This window comes from Pezoporus wallicus, unplaced genomic scaffold (genome assembly GCF_028554395.1).
Source record: "Pezoporus wallicus isolate ANWC-B61680 ecotype Strahan unplaced genomic scaffold, APGP_CSIRO_Pwel_v1 contig_2910, whole genome shotgun sequence".
Classification (NCBI taxonomy): Eukaryota; Metazoa; Chordata; class Aves; order Psittaciformes; family Psittacidae; genus Pezoporus; species Pezoporus wallicus.
This window is the reverse complement of record NW_026642858.1, coordinates 383,178-408,642: the sequence shown is the minus strand read 5'-3', so window position 1 is coordinate 408,642 and position 25,465 is coordinate 383,178. Positions and strand designations below refer to the sequence as shown.

General features: G+C 37.5%; 1 protein-coding gene across 4 annotated transcripts in view; it reads right to left on the bottom strand.

Moving 5' to 3' along the window:
- The window catches only part of PCSK5 (proprotein convertase subtilisin/kexin type 5), a 268,581-nt gene that overhangs the window by 75,861 nt on the left and 167,255 nt on the right, over positions 1-25,465 (bottom strand). For all 4 annotated transcript variants that reach the window (XM_057432936.1, XM_057432938.1, XM_057432939.1 and 1 more), the window contains exons 11-17: positions 22,114-22,231; positions 20,884-21,072; positions 11,295-11,431; positions 4,585-4,728; positions 2,930-3,032; positions 2,187-2,380; positions 677-761 (exon numbers count right to left, since the gene is read on the bottom strand). In XM_057432936.1, the coding sequence (XP_057288919.1) occupies positions 677-761; positions 2,187-2,380; positions 2,930-3,032; positions 4,585-4,728; positions 11,295-11,431; positions 20,884-21,072; positions 22,114-22,231 (970 nt within the window). The remainder of the gene's footprint in view (positions 1-676; positions 762-2,186; positions 2,381-2,929; positions 3,033-4,584; positions 4,729-11,294; positions 11,432-20,883; positions 21,073-22,113; positions 22,232-25,465) is intronic.

The window sequence follows — 25,465 nt, the reverse complement described above, 5'->3', positions numbered from 1 at the left end:
AGAAGAACTACAGCCCCCTACAGATACTGAATACTGACTTCATATTTTTTGTGGCATAAAGCCAGCATTCATTCCCTCATGAATTTTACAAGATTTCTGGCCTTTGCTGCTTGGATCAAAAGGTCCTTCATTCATAAAGGAGCTTGAAATGTGTACTGCTGCTTTGTAGGTTTTACCTATCAGTTTCAAGAATGATTAATTCCTCCTATGAAGAAAAAATACCCACTGCTGTTTAAAATATGTGCACACTAAACTGTAATAGAATTGAGCTTGAGGTACTTGAGATAAGTGAATGACTGGATGTCTGAAGAAATACAATATAGATAAGAAAATACTTTTAAACCATCACAGGAATGAATCAGAAAGATCAATATGGTTTATCAGCTTTACTGCTAAAATAATGCTTGACTGTAGGTCAAAAAGGTGAAGAAGCCAGCTTGCCACATGACTGTGCTTTTTATTTTACCTAAAATGAAAGACCCTCTAAAAACCTGTTGTTAGCCAAGCTGGCAGGCAGTAGTAGAAGAAAATACTATATTACAAACTAAACAGTGATGAAACACATGAAATGAGGGCCATTCAAGGTTAAATAGCTATCTGATGTTCTTCATTGTGTATTCACAACCTTGTAGACCTCTTCAGGTATGGTGTTTAGCGACATCCATCATCTCCTTACCTTAGGCCATGTTTGCATTCTGTGCAGATCTGGTATTCAACACATGTCTTACAGTTTTCACTACATTTTCGGCAAACAATCTTATCTACAAAGAGAAAAAGATAACAGCCCAGAAGACCTTGGTCAGTTGAATAAAACTATATGGATATATTATTACACAACTTACTACTTTCTAGCTTGACATTAGGAAGGGAAACAGCAAGCTAGACTAGAGTAGCTAAATTCTGCCTATCATTAGCTTTTCCCATCAAACATCAAATGGTTTAATCTATTTCTAAACATTTGAAGTTATAGTTGTACCCTGAGAAAGATGCTTCGAGGTCATTAAAAATCTTTATAAACGTTAAAAGATTTACATTAACTATTTATAATATGGACTTAAATCATCTTTTCATATAGCAGTGATATGCAGAAATGACTGCCTGTGTTCCAAAGACCATCCTGCAATTTCCCTTTTACACTTCCCATTCAAGCAGCATGTCCTGTCTTCCTGATTTGGAGCTGAAAGACACACCTGCATGAACAGGTCTGATCTTAACACAGTCAACATATAAATTACTTAACACCTGCCTTTTCATGTCAAGAGCTCCCTATTTTAAAAGATGTCTCTCTCTCTCTCTTTGGACCTGCTCTCTTTTGAGATGCAGTGCCATGTACCTTTCTGAGAAGAAAAATCTGATGTTTCCATTTAATCCTAAATTTTCATCTGTCCCTCTTAACTGGGTGTAAAGGAATTCTCTTTACTGTAGTTTTCATGCAGTGAAAAATGGAAGAATTAAATTAGTACCTGTTTTTACTAATTCTCGAAAATGAACACAAAGCTTCATGATGCAGAAAGCAAAAGGTTAAGGTACCTAGATGACAAAGCTCCTGAGCATATATTTATCTTCTACCAATGTGGCCAAAGTCATTGCAGTTTTAAGCACATGTTTGAATATATGTCTAAATACTTTTGCTAGCCAAAGCTGAAAATTAAACACAGGCAGTCTACTTGGCAATCACAGGAGGAAACTGAAGGCAGGTGTCTCACATAGCAGAGGATTAATGCTCTTGGGTCATCACATCACTGCAGGTATGTAGGTCTGTCAAAAACATTAACTGCAACAACATTTTGCATCTAAGGCGCCTATTTTAATTAGAATTCCAGATCAGTGCCCATTGTCGATTCTGCAGCTTTCTCTTCTATCTGACACCATGTCATTTGAATTTGGAGAAATAGAGAATGTCTCATGTTCAGAATGTGCATGCTGCCTGTTGCTTTCTGGAGTAGTGACAACCTGCTCTGTCCTGCAGCTGACTTGCTCTTGAACTGCCCTCCTTCTGCTACCGTCTTTTAAAATAAAGGAAGATATTTGAGCAGATTCTTGATCACACCTGGCAACAATTTAATAAGAGGAATAGAATAAGAGATAGATGAATCACCATACACTTTTCCTGCTTGTAAGTATTCCAGCAACGTCTCCAGACCAAATTCTGTAGCCACAGTAAAGAAACAACAAGAAATACTAACTCTTATCCAGGTAAAACCCATCAGGGCAGTTGGTAATACAGCTATTGGTTACTTCATTCAGGTAGTAGCCGGATTTACAGGTCATGCATTGGTCACTATGGCCTCCAACACAGGTTTCACAGTTGGGTGAGCACTTTTTACAGCGTTTCTTGTCTGCATTGTAGTGACCAGGTGGGCAGGTGGAAACACAGATCCTGCAGACAGCGGGGAAGAGAAGGCAGAGTCATTAATGAAATAACCTGCCACTACATTCCTGGACCATGACTGCCAAGCAGAAATATTTCTCAGCATTACTGTTTTTCTAACGATCACGTGTTCACTAAGATGTAACCCTCCAAAGTATTGCATCAAGCTGCCTCTTCCATCTATTTCCCTACTAAATATGCTATCTCACTGGCAAATGCTTTGTCAGACAGTCATACAATATAATTTTTAACCGTCTACATTTCTTCCTATCTTGTTCAAACTCAATCACAGAAGCTGTAGTAGTTATCACAGTTTTATATATATATATGCATATACAGTTTCATGAAAAAATAATCTAGACATGGGGAAATAATCAGAGAAGGGCGTTCAAAGGCTGTACTTTAATTTCTGATTAACTGGGTTTTGTTTTCAAATCCTAAGAAAATTTGTCAAATTCATTGGCAAATGAATTATCCATGACTGCAGCAAATAGGAAAGGAACTTAAGCTATATATTAAGAAACCTATGAAGCAAAGATATTTTTCTCCTGGTCTTACCGCGTGTTGTTCTTAGATTTGTAGTAGTAGTGCAGACAGTCAGTACAATGATCTGGTCCTGGACCATCACATCCTACTTTACTGCATTCTGCATTGCAGGGACCTGTAACAAAACCAGACACAGGGGGAGAAGGGATTAAAACTTTTCATTTAGTACTTAGCACCCTTAAAACATATTATTTTAATGTATATTGCAACCACTTTGTTTCCCTATTTGATGTGAATTCCAAACAGAAATTTGGCTGCACCAAAAAGAGATTTTTAGTACGAAAAGACCTTGCAAATCCTGGTCTCAGTATTTACTAACAGGGATTTATGATTTCTAGCAAGTGTAGCATTCTCCATAGAATCTATCACAGAATCTATTTCTGGATCCAAACAGATGCTTTCCTAATAAGTGACAAATCATTCTGAATTTTATTCAGAAATGTGTAAGGGCTTCTGTTTCATAATGAGGAATTATTTGCAAAATCGCTTAAAACAAGCAGGTCAACATAAATGATGAACAACATGATCAGTGGCTACCACTCTGGTTACCAGATGGATAACAACTGGTTCAGTTGGCTACTGCAACCCAATTGAACCAGGTACAAAGGCGTAGATGTGATTTCCTCTGAGCTGCTACATGCTGCAAAACCTTACCTATTACTTGTTGATTAGCAAGTCTTCCATCTCATGTTAGACTTGATAACCCATATATCCCTTTCAACTCAAGATATTCTATGATTCTATGTTCACAGTTTTCAAATAGGTCCTTTCTGCTGTGCAAGGAGAAAACCATCAACTCCTGCCTTTACGTAGATGAACAAAACCCATGGGTGAAGTTGTAACATTCAGGATCACCGCTCTCTCATGAATGAAATGTCTTGAGTTTGACAGCCACCTTGAAATTTATCCTAACATCAGGTAAACTTGAAATAAAGTGAGTTTGCTTCATACAGAAACTTAAGAACTTAGTGACCTTTGCAGCAGAGAAAGTAGTGTTTCATCACCGACCACAACAAAGAGTTCAGCAGTTCTTAATCTAAATCGGAACTGTGGGTCTGACATACTGTGCAGGAGACTGTAATAACAGAAACTTCTAAACTGAACTTTGTACTGCTGTTTGCTTACCAAAGCAATACTTCAGATTCATCAGCCCTAACCATCTACATGATGCTCCTCATGTTGGAATACATATAGGAAACTACCAACTTGACATACTTTGCAGTGCCAAAAATCTAGTTCTATTAAAGACTAATGGTAAGGTTGAAAAAATTCTGTAGGGATAAGTAAGAAACAATACAGATGTAGAAGATAATGTTCTTAATATACACATTTGTATATATGTATATGACTATACTGTATATATGAATATATTGTATATATGAATATATTGTATATATGTATATGAATGTATATTTTTATATACTTATATGAAAAGCAGTGCATTCTTCATACTATATTAAATGTAGCTTAAAAAATATGTAACTCTATGCTTATAAAGTCATATGGATAAAATGACAATATCTAACTTTAAATTATGAAACAAATAGTTCTGACCTTAAATTAAGAATCCAGTTCGCTAATATTTTATGTATGCAGAGTCTCAGGGCACTCCTTCAACCCACTACATATTCTGCGAAGGCACAATCAGAGTAATAGAATGTACACACCTGAATAGTCATCTGTTCCATAATCTTCTGTAGGGTCTTCAACTGGACTAGAGCGCACTCTTTCCACTTTTGGAAAATCATTTCTTGGTGAGTAAGGCTGGATTGATGTTCCGTACAGTACCAAGGACCACTCTTTCAATTTGCCTAGAAGTATTTAAAATCTATTTTTAGAAACCATTTAGATTTTCTGTGTATTACAGACCATATCCCTTGTTAACATGAATTTTTGAGCATGTATGGAAAACACTTTTCAAGGAAGTATCTTCAGTTTAATATGGATAGTGTAATTACTGCTTCACTATAAACTGAGAAAGCACACTTTCTTCAATCAGATTTTTACATGATCTCTTCATTGTGCTCCAGCTTGTTGTAGGTCTAGTAAAAAGTTTGCACCACAGGTTGAATTCAATACAAACAATAAACAACACACTCTTTGGCCATACAGTTATTTGGAAAATGTATATGGTTTTCAACCAATGAACACGAAACAGCTACATTTAAAATCTCCATGGAAGTACATGAGTGTCCCCTCCCAAACCAGCGCAATTTCTTACTTATTTTGGCAGACATATCACTGCATTTTCTGTGTTCATCACTAATATTTTATCCTTGCGCTACTTGAGTGAAGAAATAAAAAAATGGTTGCCTACATGGAGCATTATTTGACTTTTTGGCAAGTTTTTTTGTGGGAAGAATGAAAAGTTAAATATGTATCAAGCCATCAGTTCATGCTGCCTCCTACAAAGTGTGAATTTCCAGTTCCTACCTTTCTGTCTATACTACCTGGTGAACGTAAATCTTCCTCTTTTTTTTTTCATTTTAATGATACTCAATAATTTGAGCTTCCATACTGTTTGCTTGGACCTTTTCAACCTGTGCAAGCAAACTACTCTGACCTTTACAAGTGATTTCTTGTATTTTTCCCAATGTCATTTGGTATCATCCATTGACATGACCAAGGCAATACATTGTCTCTGCTTTTACATTCATCCTTCAAGCAGTAAGCAACAACAAGCAAAACTACTACCTGACAGATGATAGCCCAACTCCTTTAAGCCCTGGGCTTAAAGACAGGAATCTCTGTTTTGTCTCTGTCTCATGCCAAACCAATTTAATCTTTCTGGGACAGAAATTTCTACATTTCACTTGAAACCTCCTCTGCTCTATTCTCAGTTGTTGAGAAAAAACTAGAGGCAAGAGGCTATGTCACAAGACAGTTGTTTCACACAGCAGCTTTCAACTTTTCACAGCTACATCAAACCATTACTGTTTTTAAAGAGACATTCAATCTTGATTTAAAAAATTAACTGATGAAGAGCCTACTATGTCTACTGCCAAACTAGTGGCTGATTACCTTGGCTGTAAACCTGCATGCACTGTATTTTCAATTTATCTTTTCCTGCCTCTAGTGCACAGCCTCTTTAGTCACCACTAGGTTAAAAATGCCCAAATCACATATTTTCTTCCTGTATAGACATGTGGTGATCAAGCTACCTCTCAATGTTCTTTAGAGCGATTCAGCTGGGTCCTTCAGGGCACTTTTGTTTTTAGGAAATTAAGTCACACAGGGAGTTCATTTTTAACCAGATACACAGTCATCTCTACAGCCTTTTTGAAGTGCTGCTTCTCCACATACAGTTTCTATCCTTCTTGTGTTTTAACGCCCTTCTACAGCATACAGACCATGATATAGTGTATGCAATCAAAAAAACAAGTGTTTTGCTAAGTCATTCAGATCTTTTCATCCTTGTCACTATTAAGCTCCGAAGATCACTAAACTAAGGCTTGATTTTAGACTTCTTCCAGAACATTGGTAAAAATGCTGCACACTAGAAGAAAAAAGGTATTTACAAGGACCCACTGAAAATAACCACACATAAAGATGCTCCTCAGGCACAGCATATTTTGTCCAGGCTTCATACTCTCGGAAGGGCTTGTACTAACATTATTGCAGGAAGAACTGGTGCAAAAGGGCAGCAAAATAGGGAAATACTGCAGGTTCTTTCAGAAGATCAGCTGCCTTTTAAGAATGGTTCAGTCAATAAAGGGGAAAAATTCATGTAACTTGCCAGCAAATAAATGAAGTCTGCCTCAAGGCAGGTTTAATTTGCACAGTGAAAATATTTCAATAACTAAGTATATATACTTACACTTGTATAATGAATAAAGTGTGCACATTTGAGCCAAAATCTTTCCCCATTTCTGGCTGATTCCATCATTTATCTTGGCTAGAATAATTCTTTACTCTGCTTGTATTTAGTATGTAACAGAGGTCTGATATTGTATGTATAGGAGAAAGAGTGTATCACAGTGTTTCACAGCAAGCACATGTCTACCTCCATAAACTACAGAATTAAGTGCAGAAATCACATGCACTACTTTTATGAACTGGACCCTGAATTTTTTTACAGGTAACAGATGTGGCATTACCTTGCCAATGTAGGGATATGATGACATGTTGGCTCTTTGTTCTCAATTTGATTACAGGAAAACTGCAGCCCCTAATTATAAGACCTTTCAATAGCTAAACAAACACATGCACTCAATAGAAAAAAGAAACAGGCATGATGGTAATATCACTGATAAACTGCAGGCTATGGTGATAAACTAGTGAGGCACTATAAATTATGTTTAAGCACCTTTTGTTAACTCAGCGAGGTGACTAACCCCAACATATGCAAACAGCAGAGTTTATCTGCCACTAATAAATGGTAGGCACTTTCAAATCTTTCTGAACAGAAGTGTTACTGGACAGTGTCCATCACAGGGCTCTAGAAATTTTGGGCACTTATTACTAGACCGTATACAGTGATCCAGGATCCAAATACAACCATACTACAACCAAATACAATCACAACCACACTGCATCTTGTGAAATCCAAATGCATGCAAAACCAGCCTCAAGCAGTGTTTCATTGCAGTTGAAAGAAGTAAAGAGTAAACCCTTCAGTACAATTACTTCAGTGTACCGGCTTCCTCCACAAGCCTTGGCTGGACAAGTCTACCTTCTCCACATCCTCTGGCTTTACTGCCCCCTTTCTTCTACAGCTAAGTCTTTAGGACTTACTCCTCACAAGAGCAAAAGAAATCTGTTCCTTGAGATTAGCAACTCTAGCAGTGAGAAGAGTACATATAATGTATTAAAATAAGTAAGCCAGCAAGACCTTTACAACTATATATGTAAAACAGGAGTGTGAAGGAACAGGCTTTAAAGTGTAAAGCTGGAAATGTAGTTGGCCACTTTTACACTGTCCTAGTGACATAAAAGGACTGTAAAAGTTGTTTGGAGAATAGCCCTGATGAAGTCTGCAAAATGGCTCCATGCTACCTCACTTGTAGGCTTTAATACAGGGAGTGTGCTAGGGAACTGGGTTCCAGTTCACACAAAGGCAGAAGAGCTACCCTAAATTGTACTTGAGAACACCCAGAGACATTCCTGGCTGTATCAGGAATAACAACTGCAAGATGCGGTTGAAAAGAATTGATTTTTATCTTTTCAGTAATCTGATTAAAATTAAATTACTTGTTTAATACCTTCCTTCTATCAAATTAAAACAAACCCACAAACACCAAACGTCCCCAAATCCCTAAACAGTTCTGCTCATAGTCTACGGCTGCTTTTCCAAGTACTTTTAATGAATACTGCTTTTTAATGTACTGTGAATTTTGCTCTGCATTTACTGGTGCAATTAATATCACTTAGCTAAGAACCTTTCACCACTGCAAAACCATGGTGAGAAGTGATCACTGAAGATAAAATTACTTGAAAACTGAAGCACCAGCTATGATGTTTTTTTCTTCCAGAGCTCTAGAGGATGATAATCAAGATTTTCAAGATGCTGTTCTTCAAGTTAAACACTTGAGTATATTTACTTTTAAATAGCACTGGCCACCCCAGAGTTACCACAGACTTTAATAAAGAGTTGTTCACTGCTCAGCAATTTTGAAAATCACACTGATTATCTCAGTCTTCAATGGGGACTTGTTGGCCTCATGTTACATAACAGGTTTTAAAAATTCTGGCTTATGACAGCTGGTTTAGCACTCTAAAAAATTCAGGTTATGCAGGCAACTGAGACAGGCAATAAGACAATATGAGACAGGCAGAGAGACTGGCTATGTGGCCATCTGCTGCATTAAAACCAGCATAATTCAGCTAATGAAGAGCAGAAATAAAGAAGTAAAACTCTCATTCAATTCTGTCAACTTCAACAGCAGTGGAGTGAAACTTGTCTGTGTGTTAGATTTTTTTAGACAAAAATTTATCTAAGCAGCATAAAATCAGTGGTTCTAGTTTGTCATAATTAGTAAGGGATAGTGAGGGACCTGGACAACTCTGTGGTCATACATTAGAATTCCTTCTGTGCCCTTGCTTGCTCTAAGTCATGATGGAAATAGTCCTAGTGAATTTGTAAGCTGCAGGAGAGACTGAACCAGCTGGCCTCCCAGAAAGGCACAGTTACTTTGAACACGTAAACTGCACACAGCCGTTATTCCAATCCAAATAATTTAACAAACCAGATTTCAACCAAGAGGAAGATGAAGTACTCCATTGCAGTATCTGGTGGCAGAAACATTAATGGGCCATTCCTGGACAGAGTAGAACTGAAACAATTAACATTCTTTTAAAATAGCCAACTACATGCACATGCCCTGTTACACTAGCCTTTCTTATCTTAAGCTCAAAGCACTGAAGTTTACATTTTAGTCAATGTTTATGTGTACTTCATGTAGTAGAAAAATAAAAGCACTTGCACTTGATGAGGCTGATTTCAATTGTTTTTACGACTTCCATTAACCTACTAATTCAGGAACAAGTTTAAAAATCACCTATTGCAAAGTTCACAAAGACATACTTTTATTAAGTTAACATCTATGTCTTAAAATTCAGAATTGACTTTTAGCAAATCAATTAGAAAACTCGTACTGCTTTGTGAGTTTACTTAGCTGCCTGAAATTAAATGTATCTTTTATTTCACTGAATTATAAACTAATTCTATTGCTAATACCATTGTAATCCCAAATATATTTCATAGCAGAATTCTTACATTTTTTATCTATTAGAAAGCAGTGATCAACTATACAATGTAATATTATTGCATTTTGATACACTGTCCAATCAGAGTGTTAATTTTGATTTAGTGATAAATGATTTCCTGTACATCCACAGTATTAGTCTCTCTAACATGTTTAATCTAGAGCATTTGATAAAGTGATATTTCACCTTTGATTATTTGTATTGAAGGGTTTCCACCTATTTTGATGTGGGGCTCTGAAGGAGCCTTTAAAGAAGGGTATTTAGTATTCATGCATAAACAATGGTATTCTTGTCTGTGTATAATGTATCTATTTCAAAATGGTTTTTAACATTTAAATTTCCTTAAGTCCAAAGGCAAGTATATACTCATACTTCATAACCAACAAACACAAGTAAGCATGTACTCCCATGAGTTCTTTGAAAGCCCTTCTCTCAAACTCAGTGCTCATATTGACATGTGTGAATGAAACTGAACTGTGCAGTGGGAATTAAAAGCAGAAGAATGCCTGTAGCCTCAAAAATTCTTACTAGGAGCAGTTTGTGAGTGGATGAATGCCACTTCTAAGCACTGTGCCCATACACACATTGCAACCACACATTGCACATTGCAACCTACCAGTGATAGCAAGCCATGAATTTCTTTTGGATGGTGGAATTTTCTAGTTGTGTAAATACCAATAAATGCCCCTTCTTCTTATGGGTAGGATATAAAAAACACAAAGGAAACAAAACCAACAGAAAATAAATCCCTGGGCCCTATATATGGCTGATAAAGGCCAAGTAACTATGGGCCCTCTATCAGCAATGAAAGTCACAAATGATTTGAATACAGCAGAGTAACTGGGCTACTCTAACTTATGTTGAAGACTTGTCTGATAAATCTATATTCAGCATTCAAGAAAACAGATTCCTCTACAAGGAGACTATAACTTATTTTAAATGTGACACATGCACTTTGATGCAGTTTTGTTATCTTTTTCCACAAAAGACTGTGCCTAGCAAATACCTAGCTTTGTTTAAAGCACTGATTACAGTGCTTTACACAACAGCTTAAAACACTGATTACAGTGTTTTCTGGTGACAGGAAGGGATTCTATAGGTACATTGAGGTACTGGAGCACGTCCCGTGTGAAGACAGGCTGAGAAAGTTGGGGCTGTTCAGCCTGGAGAAGAGAAGGCTGCATGGAGATCTCATAGCAGCCTTCCAGTATCTGAAGGGGGCCTATAGGGATGCTGGGGAAGGACTCTTCATTAGGGACTGTAGTGATAAGACAAGGGGTAACAGGTTAAAACTTAAACAGGGGAAATCTAGATTGGATATAAGGAGGAAGTTCTTTACTGTGAGGGTGGTGAGGCACTGGAATAGGTTGCCCAGGGAAGTTGTGAATGCTCCATCCCTGTCACTGTTCAAGGCCAGGTTGGACAGAGCTTTGGGTGAGATGATTTAGCGTAAGGTGTCCTTGCCCATCGCAGGGGGGTTGGAACTAGATGATCTTAAGGTCCTTTCCAACCCTAACTATTCTATGATTCTACGATGCTCTTTACAGCTCTGCCTTCACACTAAAAGCAGTGAGATGTTCCAGGGTAAATAAAGTTGGAAAACAGTCAAGGCAGTATAATGAACTGCAAGCATTCTGAACTCACCAAGTCCAAATAAGGGTTAGAGCCATACCTGGAGTCTTGAAATTTCTCAGCTGAGATGGAGTGTCACAGATTTCCAAAATCCAGTCACCTGCTGCTTTTTCACTCCAGCAGTGAGTAGTCATAAACTCCCAGTTTTTGAATCCTTCCATGGAATGATCAAATAGCCTAAAATAAATAATGACATTATTTTGAGTGAACCGTTTTATTTGGGGAGCTAAGGCTCCCAAGTCTGAAATATCTTGAATGATACACTAATTAGCCAGTTCATTCAATCGTGCCTTTACATAATGTTGCTCATAATGGATTTCCCACACATATTTCAAGTACATTCAACAGTTTCTTGTTTTGATAGAAAAGATTCTTCACGTGTCATCATTTGTGTAATGTGAAAAAGAACGGAAAAATAATTTATTGAAAAAAACCAACCCAAACTGCAAAACTAATACTGTTTAATAGGATTCATGTGTCTTGGGAAAAGTGCATACAATACAGCATATATTTTGCTTTAGCAGCATGACACAAATACAAACAACTCTTAAGCAGGAAAATTGCTGTAACATTTATTTTTGGCTTTGGATTGGAATACTTCAGAGCAGTTTAAAAGCAGTAAAAAATATGAAGTGACTGAGACAACATTACCAATTCAATATATGTGACTTGTATGGAAATAAAACGTCACTGAGGGATTGGTCTCAGTCCTCAAATGACCTAGGTATAACTCTCTTCAAACCCTTGACAGAATTAAGTTTGGGTAAAACTGAAAGATTAATGGCATCTAACCATCAACATTAACATAATTTCATTACCCAGGTCGTGGGTGAAGAGGTTTGAGTTTAGGCCTGGATCATGATAATTTCCAGTATGGGGCCTCAGTTCAGAGGGTGCAATGGAATGCTGATCCCATAAGGGAAGAGGAAGGAGATTTTGTTATCTAAAACTGGAGTTTATTAATGAGATTTTAGAAAGACAAAAGAGAATTTGTGTTTTTTTTTCCAGTGCTCACGGGATCACTGAAACAACATCAGGCAATGAAGCAACAGGAGGTTGCCTGGTACCCCAAAATTGATGAGAGGTGCACTCTAATCAAGACTTTAGCCTCCAATAAAACAACACAGCTCAGCTTTGAAAAATACACACAATTCATAAGTAGGAAAATTGCTGTAACATTTATTTATTATATACAACCATGTATATTTATGTCTATATATTTCTATAGAGATATATAGATATACACAGATATCTATTACATATATTTTTATCTATATGTGCATATATATAAGTATGTATATATATTTATCACTGCTTTAATTTGCTCTTTGTGTGAAAATTCCACTGGTAATAGCAACGCTTAAATACTCATAAACCAAGATCTTTCAGTAGAAAATCCAAAAGATTTAAAACCCTTTTCCATAAAACAGAGAAAAGGTTGGCATTAGACTACAAAAATATTAGGGTATTTTGCACTTACATGGTTCTTAACTGTTATTTTCTAAGCTAATTTCAAGCTTTATTCTCAAAAGGTTGTAAAATTCAGCAGACACTGGGAAAGCAGGATACTTTTGTAGCAATGTATGTGTCAATTTCTAGTAAAAATCACCACACAGAGTGTGAATAAATGCCCTATTTCTTGTCAAAACTTTGGTAAATCAGAGCCATAGGGTCAGGTACTGTGTATTCACACTTTCTGCAATAGGATCTGTATAGACCTGCATGCTACATGCCTGGTGCACTTTATAGGACTCAGCCCAATGCTGAAATGCTGATGTGCAACTTTTCCCCATTTTTAATGAATGTATAATAATATTTTTTATTAGCATTGATAACAAACATATATTTAGAATTTGGCTTCATTTTCTCAGTTAATTGTGCGGTATTTTTTCTAATGCAGTTCTGTGCCTTTGTGTACGTCAGTCTGTATGTGTGTGTATATATTTTTCTTCTGCCAGCAGAACTGGCCTGTTTCATTTCACTGTTAAATCAGTTGTGTGAATGCAGCAAATCTCACAAACACATGGCACACATCATTTACTGAAAGGGTAGAAATTATTACACAGTTATTATTCAGTGTTTACACATGGGTATGTTCAATTTAAGTCATTATGTAGGATATTTCCAACAGTTCGTCAAATTGTCATACTGTGTTTTGCTGATAACTAATGTATTAGTTTCTAAACACCCTGTTAATCTGTCAAGGTAGTAGTACTCCTCTTTGCCATTGTGGCAACTAAATTTTATAGTATTATGTAAGTACTGTGCAATTATATTATAAATTCAGTATTCACTGGGCTTCCATTCACATACATAGAAACACAAGTTGCTGTTTATTTTTACTGTAATTAGCCAAATATTCCCCATGGTATTTTTTATTTGTCACACTTTTGAATTTTAAATTGCTGTCAGATTTCCATTTTAGCACTGCATCATTTTAAGTAATTTGGGAGGAAGAGAAAAAAATTCATTATGACCTTATCACAGGTGAACTTCCCTTCCTCCATTTACCTAAAAATACACTATGGCTGTAACTATAAGCATTCACATCTACAACTGAAATAGGGAAAACATGGTTATATTCTTTCAGAGAAAATTGACTATTTTTTAAAAGAATTCTTTGGGAAAGATCTGAATTTGATGAAGTAAAGTTTAAACTGGAATCTTTCAATGCGTGAACGGTGTTTCTACAAGATGCTACAAATAAGTCAAAAAGCTACTGACAGATCAAAAGAAAAGCTAAAAAAAAAAAGATACTGCCTCTGAGGCTGTCTGTACACAAGTATTTTTGTGTTGCTCTGCTTTTGCACTAAACTCTAAAATCAAAGAACCTGTGAGGCAGTTCATGGATTTCCCTTTCAGCAGTATAAAATAAATGAATCAAGCGATTAAATGTTCAGGTGTACTTTTCCTTATTCAGAAAGAAATACAAATGGAATAGAATATCTTAAGGAGCATGGAGCCAGGCTATATAGTTAATTGACGTCATTTTCATATTGAGACTAAATCAAAATTCATATCAAGGACACATGCAGAGCTTATAGTGGACTAGTAAATTATTAGTATAGTGTCTGATGAAGTGTTATTTGAGTATTACAGGTTACTACTTGTTAAAATGGTTAAATATGATTATTAGAATGATTTGATAATTCTTATGACCACGATTATATGCACCTGCATCATCTGTACTCATGCATGTAACATGAATGACCAAAGTGAGCCAGAGCATTTGAATCTTTATAACTTATTTTCATAACTGTAACAGACGGCCAGATCTGTTATTCAGTTACTCACATAATCTCTTATTAACAGGACATTCAAGTTACAGTCGATGCGACTATATGCCTGCTCACAATGAACAGCATTATATTTAAAAATAATGACTCTTTTCTCTGAGAAATTTTATGACATACTCCTCATGTGCCATATACAGGTCTGTATATGAATATACATATCACAGAGTGTACAGTTAAAATAATTACTTCCTTAAAACAAATTCAAGAGCCTAGAAATCGCACCACATTTCTATCTAAAAATATAACCTCAAGTAGAAATGTTAGTCTGTAATCAAACGTTGAACCCAGAGGAAGACAATGAGCCACTTTCTTGTAATTTGACAAGTAGGAACATAAAGCTCGTCTCCCACAGATAAATCTACTAGTGTCAAAAAAACAACCAAACAAGTGTGCCAGCTTTTTAGCAAAGAATGAGTGAGTTCCTAAATGCTCAGAATTTGTTTTAATTTTTAAGTTCATGTGTGAAAAGGCCGTGGGGTAGGGGATCCATTAGGCAACACCACCATTGCTCATCATGAAAAATAAAAGGTGTATGCAAAAAAAGAGTTTTTTTATTATCAAGAACTTTTTTTTTTTTTTATCAACTCAGAAGGTGCAGCTGCAACTGTCTGGCAGCCTTACTTGTATATTGAACTGATCACACCAAGAACCAGGAAGCCCCACAAGCAGATGGCTGGGGCTGCAGTGGAGTAGCTGGCAAGAAAAGGCTATTTTCTCCTCTGTAGTAGAAATCTTTGTTTATGGTGTGCTCCAGCCTACTAAAATGGCAGGCAAGCACAACTTGTCCACTAGTCTAATTGGCCACATGATTTCAGGTGAGCTTTATTTACAGCTTGAAAAGAGTACAGCATGCCTCATCAAGCTTCACATGTGAAAATGCTTGGATCAATTACTCTTAGAGCAGCTCTTCTCCATAGGGTTCAACCACCAGCTGTCTGTGAGAAATAGCCCCTGAGGAACTGCAGACAGCTCAAAGTGACTTAACAAAGCTTCATCCAGACTCTACTGCTTACCTGCACTGAAGAACTCAAAGAAAAAAGAAACGGTTAGAAAGCATACAGGCACTTCATAAGCTTTCTCACCTGCATGTGTCAAGGAAGATCACTTAAAACTTCTGGATATGGATCTAAAGATATATTTAAAATCTATGCATACCCATATTTTACTTTTTTTCTTTTAATTTCCATATTACATCTGGTTATCACAGTTACTTTCATGAAACAACGGAGATCTTTGAGCTGTCATGATAAAGTTCTTTTGAGACTAGCATGAACAGTAGGGTACAGTGCCTGCCAGCCTGAACTAGTGGATATTACAGCAACTGCAATCTTTAAATATCGAGAACTTGACCTCAGAGACTACACATATCCACATGAAATGCTCCATCATGACCTATAGACTTGTCAGGCTGTTGAGCTCCACATACCACACTGGTCAGCCAGCTATATAGCTGATACTTACTGTGATTTCCTATTGAATTTGCAATAAACCTTCAGAAACCTCACTCTAAATAGGCAGAAATCCTTATACAAGAGTAGGAATGAACCTGGTGTGGAACATACAGACTTTTCCTGCACTATCCTAGGTTTGAAAAGAGACATCTGATTAGGGTAAGGGCAGTAGCAGACACTGTCCATCACATAATCCAGTTTATTCCAAGTGAAACTCAATTTAGTAAGTGTTACAGTACGATTGATGAGGGCCTAGTTTTTGTAAGGCTGGGAAAAGAGTATTTAGTTCTCACTATAGTAGCTGGGACAAACCTACCTGCAGGAAGTAGAAATACCAAGCATTATTCCACAGCTTCATTGAAACAGCCCCCCTCTTTTCTATTTGGTTCAATACAGACCTCAGAAGCTGAGACATTTAGCTGGATTCTAAATATGTCCTTAGCCAGTTGTCCTCAATACTGCTTTAACTATGGAAAATTAGATCAAACTTTTAATGACTGGTTCTAATTTTTCATTAAAACAACTTGAGGTACTGAATTCTAAAAGCCAATACATGCCTACACTGTAAATCCCTTATTAATTCTTTACTAGTCTCAGTCCTCAGAGAAAGTCCTGCGTCACTCTAGATCCCAGACATATTGTACTTCATTCTTCTTGCACTTAGAGCAAATTTCAGGATCAGTTTTACTAACAGGGAGGGTAGTATCACCTACATGAATTCATTTACACTTTTCTGCATGTGCAAAAAAACCCCAACCCTGTCTTTTCTGCAGAGCTGAGAAAATCAACATTATTTTTTCCCTCTTAGATTGAAAAGGAGTGTTTACTATTTTTTTTATAATTAATGCATCTGTAGTATCTCCAGAGCTCCCTGCCCTATCTACTGTTAATACTGAAAGATCTTTAGAGGTATTGATGTTGCAATTACAGTTCAAGGGCTGGTTGGTAGAAGGGTAGTGGGATGTCTATTCACTCTCCCTGTCTCCTACACCTCCTCTGCAAAAACATAAATAGATAACTGGAATGAAATAAAACATAGCAAGTAAGAATTATGAGAAACGGTTTTCTGAGGATTTCTTCATCCTGTAGGCATAATACAAGCAGAATATTGTTTGTTCGCCCTGGACTTAACAGCACCACAGAGTCCTTTCTTGTTACTTATAACAGTGAGACTCAGCATAAAGTTTGGCCCTATCCTTTTCATCATATTTGGATACATAATATTTTGGAATTTTCATTAAAGAATAATGTGTAAACTGCAATAAGGACATAAGACAGACTGGTCTAGAAATCAAAATGTGGTCCTATAAAAAAAGGTTTCCTCTTTTGGTATGCAAACCTTTTTATGAAGCAAACTAGCAAGTAAGATCAAATGAGAATGCTCTGTTTTTGCTCTAAGAGTTTCCTGCATAGGAGGGTATTATTAAAATTTACTGATTATCTAAGGTTTCATGATAGGAAAAAGATGGTCATGAAAATACTTCCTTTTGTTACTGAAAAGAGGTATTATTAATGTCCATGCCATATAAGCATAGGAAGCTAGTGGCCTGGAAACTTGCCATCACGTGGCTAAAAAATTTCAGTTACACAGTTCAAATGGCAGCAGCTGCTTTAAATTTAAAGGGCAAGAATTAAACAAGCCAAGACTTCAGTGGGAGACAAATGAGCCCTAAGTTTGCTTCTTCTATCGTCTAACCTCCATAGCCCGCCCTGTACTGAGCGTTTGTTAGAACTGACCTTGTCATGTCTCAAAAACACTGAGAAACCCATGCTGCCAAATCCAATAGCCAATTGTTTTTTAAAAGGGGATACTGTTCCTGTTTGGACTTAACTGTAGCCTCATCCTCAAACCAGACAGTGCTTTCCAAGCCTGTATTTTCCTCTGCTGCAGCACATCCAATGTAATCATGTTTAGTTCTTTCCAAACAACAAAGCAGATGTTCCCTGTAATGCAGTTTTTGAAAAATGCACATGAGGCTCAAGCCAGTGACAGTGTAATCCACCAAATGCCTGCAAAGGAATCCACAGTGCCTCTGACTAACAAGTTTTCTTACTGAAGTCATTTTGGGGGATGCCAACATTAAGGATAAAATATGCAGAAAAAAGGCCAAATAATGCCTTGAGGGACCTACTCGTCAATGCACCAGAAACTACACAATGACTCTTCTTCCAGAATTGGTGAAGAAGAGCACATGTGTAAAATATACCTTTTGCACTTTAAGACATTTTACCAACAAACTGTTTCAAATTAAACCCAGATGAAAAGCAGTAAAGCAATGAGGTTTTCCCCGGGTTCAGTAAAAACAGCTGGTAATGCTGCTATTAATCATGTATGTGTGCATTAAAAAGTCTTGTATGTCTGAGAAAAGCATCTCAGTCAGGTAGCAGCAATGTACAACAGCCTCTGGGACCTTTGCCTATAGGAAAAAATCCCAGAATACTTGCTACCAATGCATCTCTGCATGCTGCTCATGCTTGAATGCATTTATTCTTATGCCCTCATCAATAACAATTTAAAATTCAAATGCCTCATGACTGCATTCTCATATTAGTGAATAAGAACACTCCTACTCTGAGTTTTATTTTCTAACATGATGCTAAAACATATACACTCAACAATGCTTAGTATACTACTAATTGCAAGACCATGTTAAGACTTCTTGCAAGACCAAATGAACCAAGCCTCGAAACACTATTTTTTGAAGTACTGTACCATATCCATCACTTTACCCAAAAAAAGGGATTGTGAAGACTACAGGTATTTCAGACCTAGGGTTTGCGAAGTACCTTTATTCCTTAATGTCAGTAGCCTAGAGTTGTTTGTTTTAGCCAAATGTGACTGACAAGTCAGTGTACCTCTGAAGCTTGCATGGGAATTTCCTGTGCAAATGTGTAAGTAAGTATTCACTCTGTCATTAATAATTTATTTTTTTGGAAAGTAGCAAACATTAAAAGGCCTTTCAGTTTGTTTTTTGTTTTTTTTTATGGTTAGCTTTCTGACAGTGTAGGATAAGATACAGCTTAAGATCACCTTATTTTAATACATATATTTGTGTTCTCTCTTTCTACCATAGGTACAGAAAATAATTTCTTTCAAGGTGTAGGGGTTACAAAGAGATGGAATGACTTAAACTTTGTACCTATTCCACATACCAGTCATCACCAGAGGGGATCTGTGAATACTGGAATGTCTTTATCTCCCACTTGCTGTGAGTCAGCTGCAAGACATGAAAGCCTAGAGCCAAAAGTTAGCTGTGTTAAGACCACTGGGTTTACACGAGATTGTTTTGTTTGGATATCTAGTTGGAGGACTTTCAACTTTTTTTTTTTTTTTTAATATTTTGAAGCATGGAAGAACTGCTGCATAAAAATTGAATAGAAAACCAAAGAAGGGTTTCTTCGAACAGAAAAACAAAAGACTGTTTCATAACTCCTTAGAGGGCAGAAGTCTGCCTCTGCACTGTTTAGCATATGACACATTCGTTGTTCAGTGTGACAGGGACATACATAGACATGTACATACATAGACATGTGCTCTGTTAGCAAAGCTCTGACAACATGCATAATGAAACACATGAGATATTCTAGAAGGTGCCAAAATTCCAGGACAACTTTCTCCATTTGACGAATTAATGTCTAAAGCTTAAAGAGTATTTTCAGTATACACTTTCTTTTAAATTAACCCAATCTCTCACAAAAATACGGGCTCACACTTCCATCAGAATCAAGTCCATCTGAACTCCAGAACAGGTCCTTCCATTCAAGAAGAAAGGTAAGTCCTTCTACCACTGAGGATGGGAAGACATGCAAGTCTCCAGGACTAGATAGTCACTATACCAGCAAATCTGGCTAGGCGAATGTGATTGACAAGACAGCCTGGAAACCAAGCCACTCCCACTTCACTAAAAGCTCTGAAGAGTAGGACTGGGAATATAAATGTTTGTGAAGACTTCAGCATGATGGCAGCAGAGTTCTTACAACATAGGTTTGACAGATGGCAACATTCATTGTTTCTGAGATACACAACATCAGCTAACATAAATTTTTGTGTGGGAGCCATGCTCTGTGTCCAGCAGAACGGCAGTTACCTAAAGAAATTCTCCCTATCACACTATGGTCCCATCAGGAAGAAGAATTTTTGGCCAGTTAGAATGATAGAAAGATTTCTTACTGTAACTTATTTGAACATTTGAAAATGGGGTAGAGTTTGAGAAGGTTTCTGGCATTTCTTAGTGCTTTAACCATCTCTGGTAGGAGGCAGGTCTTGAACACTGATTTAGCAAGATTTATCTGGGAAGGACTGCCAATGCTCTCTTTCAAGAAAGAAGAGTTCTGCTAGTAGACCAAAGAAATGGAACTATTATTGAGAAGTCTTTCAATTTGCTGAGGAGAAATACTAATGACGCACCAGGTACTGAAATTGCACTAATGCTGGAAATGCTGCACTGGATAAAGAGATACTTGTTTGAGTCCAGTCTGGATAAAAAGAAACTATCTGATGTACTGTCATCATTCCTCCAAGAACATAATACAGAAGTGACAGGATGAGAAAAATGCCTGGTCTTTCTGAGTGGTTATTGTTAGAATAGCTGGACATTCATAAGCAAGTATCCGTTACAGGTCCATGGGATAAAGAAAACGGCTGACTTAAAAATTGTAATAGGCTGCTTACAAATTAATTTCAAAGTACTAGTGCAACTTCTCGTTGCATCTTTGAGTTCATTTGAACTTCACTTTCCCCATTTCTCTCAGAAAAAGAATAATTAGCCTGTGTCTGCCAGCAAACCTACTGTAACAACTTGATTGTTCCTTGCTGATGCTGCAGTCTTGGTGCAGGCTTTGCGCTCTGGCTGGACTGTGAAGTTGTGTTGTCATACCATACCTGTTGGCCAACAGCTGTGACCTAGTTCCAGAAGGAGAGGTTAGGTAAATTGCCAAGTCTCCACGTCGAGGGTGAGTAATAGTGATGCGCACAACGACATGCTCCAAGTAGATCACATGGTGGTTAGGGTTATCTGAACAGCCAGTGGCTTTGTAAATTGAACGGACAATGCTGTCAGGTCGTATTGTTCTGTAATGTAAGCATGTAAAACAACATCAGCATTTCTTGCTTGTTCTATAAAGTAAGGCAACCACATCTTTTGCTTAGCAGTGAATGACAGTGCCGGACAATTGTTTCTGACAAGTCAGTAGCCTATAGCTGTTCAACACATTAGCTGAAACTATCACTACAGGATAATTATTGTACTGCAGCTAAACACGACTACCTGGGTTTCTGTTAAGTGTGTACACATGCTGAAAGAGTACAGTGAAAAACCTGTAATGGGAATATGCTTTTGGGACAGAATGTATCTGTGGATAAGCTGAGAATTGTTGGGATTGTCACAGGATCACAGCTGCTTGTTAAGCCCCAGGAAATGCCTGGCATAGCCATCCTTGCTTATGTAATAGCAAGTATTACATGTTAACTGCACTAAATGGCATCTGACTCAACTGGTTTAAATTGGCTCAATATCCTTGGAGACTATATCAGTTATAGATCAAACTTGATCAAACAATAACCTTAATGCTTTGGAAGTGTGCTTTATGACCGATACTATCTCTTTATTCACAGGGTGAACATGCAGAATTTTGCTACTAAGCCTTGTTCTACAGAAACCCTATTTTAGCCATCAGAGAGCAGTTTAGACTTAGTGTCTGAGCTAGAGAGTCCTCTGAGACTGTTTGAAAGAGATACATGCATATTTTAATGAAAAGAATATTTGCTTGTTAGACCTTGTACCGGTAAATCCGTACTCATTTTACAAAGGTGTCTGCAGTGCACTCAAACAAACATTCTTCTTTGGTGTACCATCTACACCAGAACTAATCATTATACAGCCTGGCTTGTTCTATACCTTCAGTTTCTGGGGTATTATTGAAACTAGGGCTTTTTTCCAAGCATCACAGGGAACAATGTTTACAGGCAAATGACCTGACATCTCTGAAGGTGACAGAGCTCCCCAGTATGGCTTTCAAATGACACATTATACACAGTTCAAGAGAGGGGTAAATTATACCCAATTTCTTTCCACAACTTTATGCCAGCAAGAGTTTTGGCAGCGGATATTACTTGATTTGCCGATCTGTGTTCTCCACACACACATGCTGTGGAGGGACCGTTGTCCACTTTTCTGCTTCTATCACCATTGCTTCCGCATCCATCAGTCCAAATCCATAGAGGTGGCTCACTGCAAGGTACAAACAAAATGGTTGCAATTATAGCATAAAACCTTGTTTTATATCACAGAGTAATTCCAGAGTGTCAAACAGTAGCTGCTTTCTTTCTAATTCTTCCTTGCTTTTATACAAAGCCCCAAAGTCTCTTTGCCATAAGAGTATATCTGATTTGTTCACTGGATCTGTTCACTGATTACATTGCAGAAGTAGCAAATGACCATCATGAGCAACACTTCCTTATCATGAGAAGTGTGGACCAGAACTGCAGAATGCCAGGGAGTCCAGGTGCCTCTGACTGCCCTTTGTTAGTGTGCTTTAATTCAGCTCAGTCCTCTTATATGACATATTAAAAGGCCAAAAGAACTGAGGAGGGTTACTTATGTTACTCAAATACCAAACACATGTATGTCCGTAAATATCAAGGTAACTAAAACAATAAATTAAAGAAGGAACAGACTGACTTTTGTAACTGCTGTATGGTCTTAACTTTCCTGACTGTAAGTAGCACGTGTATACTTTCCTGTTCCTGTATGCAGTATGGTTGCCAATGGTCAGTTAACCAGATATATCTAGTATCCCTCTCCATCTGCGTGATGAGGGTGAAGAGCAATGGTACTTGAAGACCAGGGCCCTAAAGATAACCCGATTCTCATGCATAGTCTATGTCAGAAAGAGTCCTTCCTCTACCTCCTTTGTAGATCTGCAGATGAAGGACAGATCTGCAGACGAAGTTAGTGCTGGAGAGAGCTATTAACACTGCTGTCAACCTCTGATACAACCTACTGCGTGCATTGCATACACAGTGATACTAAGCATCCATGCTTGAAGGTTAGCACTCCGTTAGTGCTCATTCCTGGATGTTTCATCCTCACCTCTATCTGCCTACAAATTTAACTTAACACCTGAATGCCACCAATTCAAAGAAGCAGAAGGCTTTAAGGAATCATCTTTCTTAGGGTACAAAAAAATTCAGCTTTCAAACGCCCAAGACGTAGACAAGGTGAAGTATTTCCAACAGACTTGTGCCAATTGTTTCACATTTTTTTTTAATTTTAAGATACTTAACTTGATGCAGTTATTACAATAGTTCCACCAGTTCAAAAAGGCTGAAAGTTTCACTTACTGAATGAGCTGTGGTTTTTGATTGCTGTTCAATCAGTACGTTCGCTTACAACTGGATTTTGATGAATTAGAATAGCTGCTAGCTGTTGTTTTATTGTGACAAGTCAGTGCTCTTGATGAAGTTCTGACAGTAGAAGGTGAAAGAAAAAATCTTCCAGAGGGAGGAATTTAGATCATAAATATTAATAAATCAGTTTGCCTTGTTACCACAGACAGTGGTACAAGAAAACCCTCAGAAAAATGTAAGTGCTATTTTAATCAGTAACGCGACAAGGCATAGTGTAAGTCTTTCCAACTTCGCTTTGCAGAGGCTTTGTGAAAGCAGCCTCTTTTCATTGCCAAACCAGAATTCAAAGGACCACATCCAAAAACCCCAACCATGTAAAACAAGTAACAGTTCAAAGCATAAATGCAATCAGTGCTTAAGGATCCCATCTTCCAAATACGGCAGTAACTAATACTGTATTAAAATGCCAACTGAAGAGGGGTCCTCAATGGAAAATACTGCAAGGCATAACGACTGTGTAATGAACTGGTTTTCTTGCCATTTCCTTCCCCTTCAGACCCAAACTGAAGCGCACATAGCATGGAAATGTTCATCTGGAGAGAACTAAACACAGCTCTTCTGCCAAATGAGGCAGGTACCTTTTTCAGAATGAAAACAACTAATATATATGAAAATAATTAAATTCAGCCCTCCTTCAGCCCTCTGAATTCTCTTTAATGTATTCCACAAACAAATTGACAGGGAAAAAGATTCCTATTTTTACACATGGGTGGAGGCAGCCAGAAAAAAGGGCACAGAAAACTTAGATGGAGAAAATATTTGTTCTGTGAAGATGGTTCCTGTGATGGAAATCTCCTTGGTCACAGATGTCATCTTGCAAAAACTTCATCTGCTTATAAGAGCATACTTATCTGTGAAAGTAATCCTTCTGCTCTTACGCTGCATGTATTGCTTTGATATTTAAAGTTTTAATTCATAATCGTTCTGTCTGCTCTGAAGAACAGTGGGGGGAACAAGAGGTCTGCAACTATACACAGTTACTCTGTATAGTACTACATTTAAACAGTAAGGGGTTAAATTTTCATAAATGGAAAGATCTTTTCAACTAACCCATGGAAAATGCATTTTTAATTCATGACAGGTAGCATGCTCAGATGTCCAGTTGTAAAATGCTGTGTGTTCAACACAACTATTGAGCTCAAAGAGCCAAAGTTCTCCCCAGCTCACCCTTTTTCATCCAGAAAAAAGGGCAGAAGGGACCTAACATTGCCACTACCAGGCAGTGAACTTCTGATGGAAACTTAAGTGGCTGTTGAGCCATCTCATCCTGGATTTTTTTTTGCCCCAGCATCCACATTAAAAATACAAATAAAATACAGAGAGTGAACTTTCTATCTTCCTACCATAAAAATTACTTGGAAGACAGGATTGTGTTAATTTTTCATCCAGGAGAAAAAATTATCACCCAAGGTTATCTGGTTGTGTTAACTGCCCATGATTCAATGATTAAACTCTCTTGAATGACAGAAGAGTGCGGAGTTGGGAATGAGAAGTTCTGCACCTGCTTTTTTTTTTCCACAGCTGAAACAGAAGTACGTTTTTAGCTTGAAATAAAAACTTCCTGACAGTCAGGGGTGCTCCTAAATCCTTCCACATGGGAAGCTTCCAGGCAGCTGACATTTGGCTGTCTGCAACATTTGCACTTCAAAGTCCTTGATCCAGTGTGCTGTTTAGCAGCTGCAGGTACCAGCAGAAGCCCGTAATTTTCAAAGACTAAATAACAGCAATTTAGGAAAGAATCACGGAGTTAACAAAAGTAGTTGATCCCATGTGTCTTAGAGAAGAAAGGAGATTTTGTTTCCTACTGCCTTCAAATTGTGTCCCTTCATCTGTGTATATGCTAATACTGCTGCGAACTCTATGCCAGGCTGCCTCTCCCCGAGGTTAAAAAATACCTCAATGGCCCACATGGGGCCATAAATGTCTTCTGGGAAACATCTGGAACTGCCACTGATTTGTATGTGAATGGTACTGAGCTCACTTCTAACCAGACAGAAAAGCAGTATTTGAAAGATTGCAAAGCAAGATAAACTGACTGCAAGTGCAAAATGCCCCA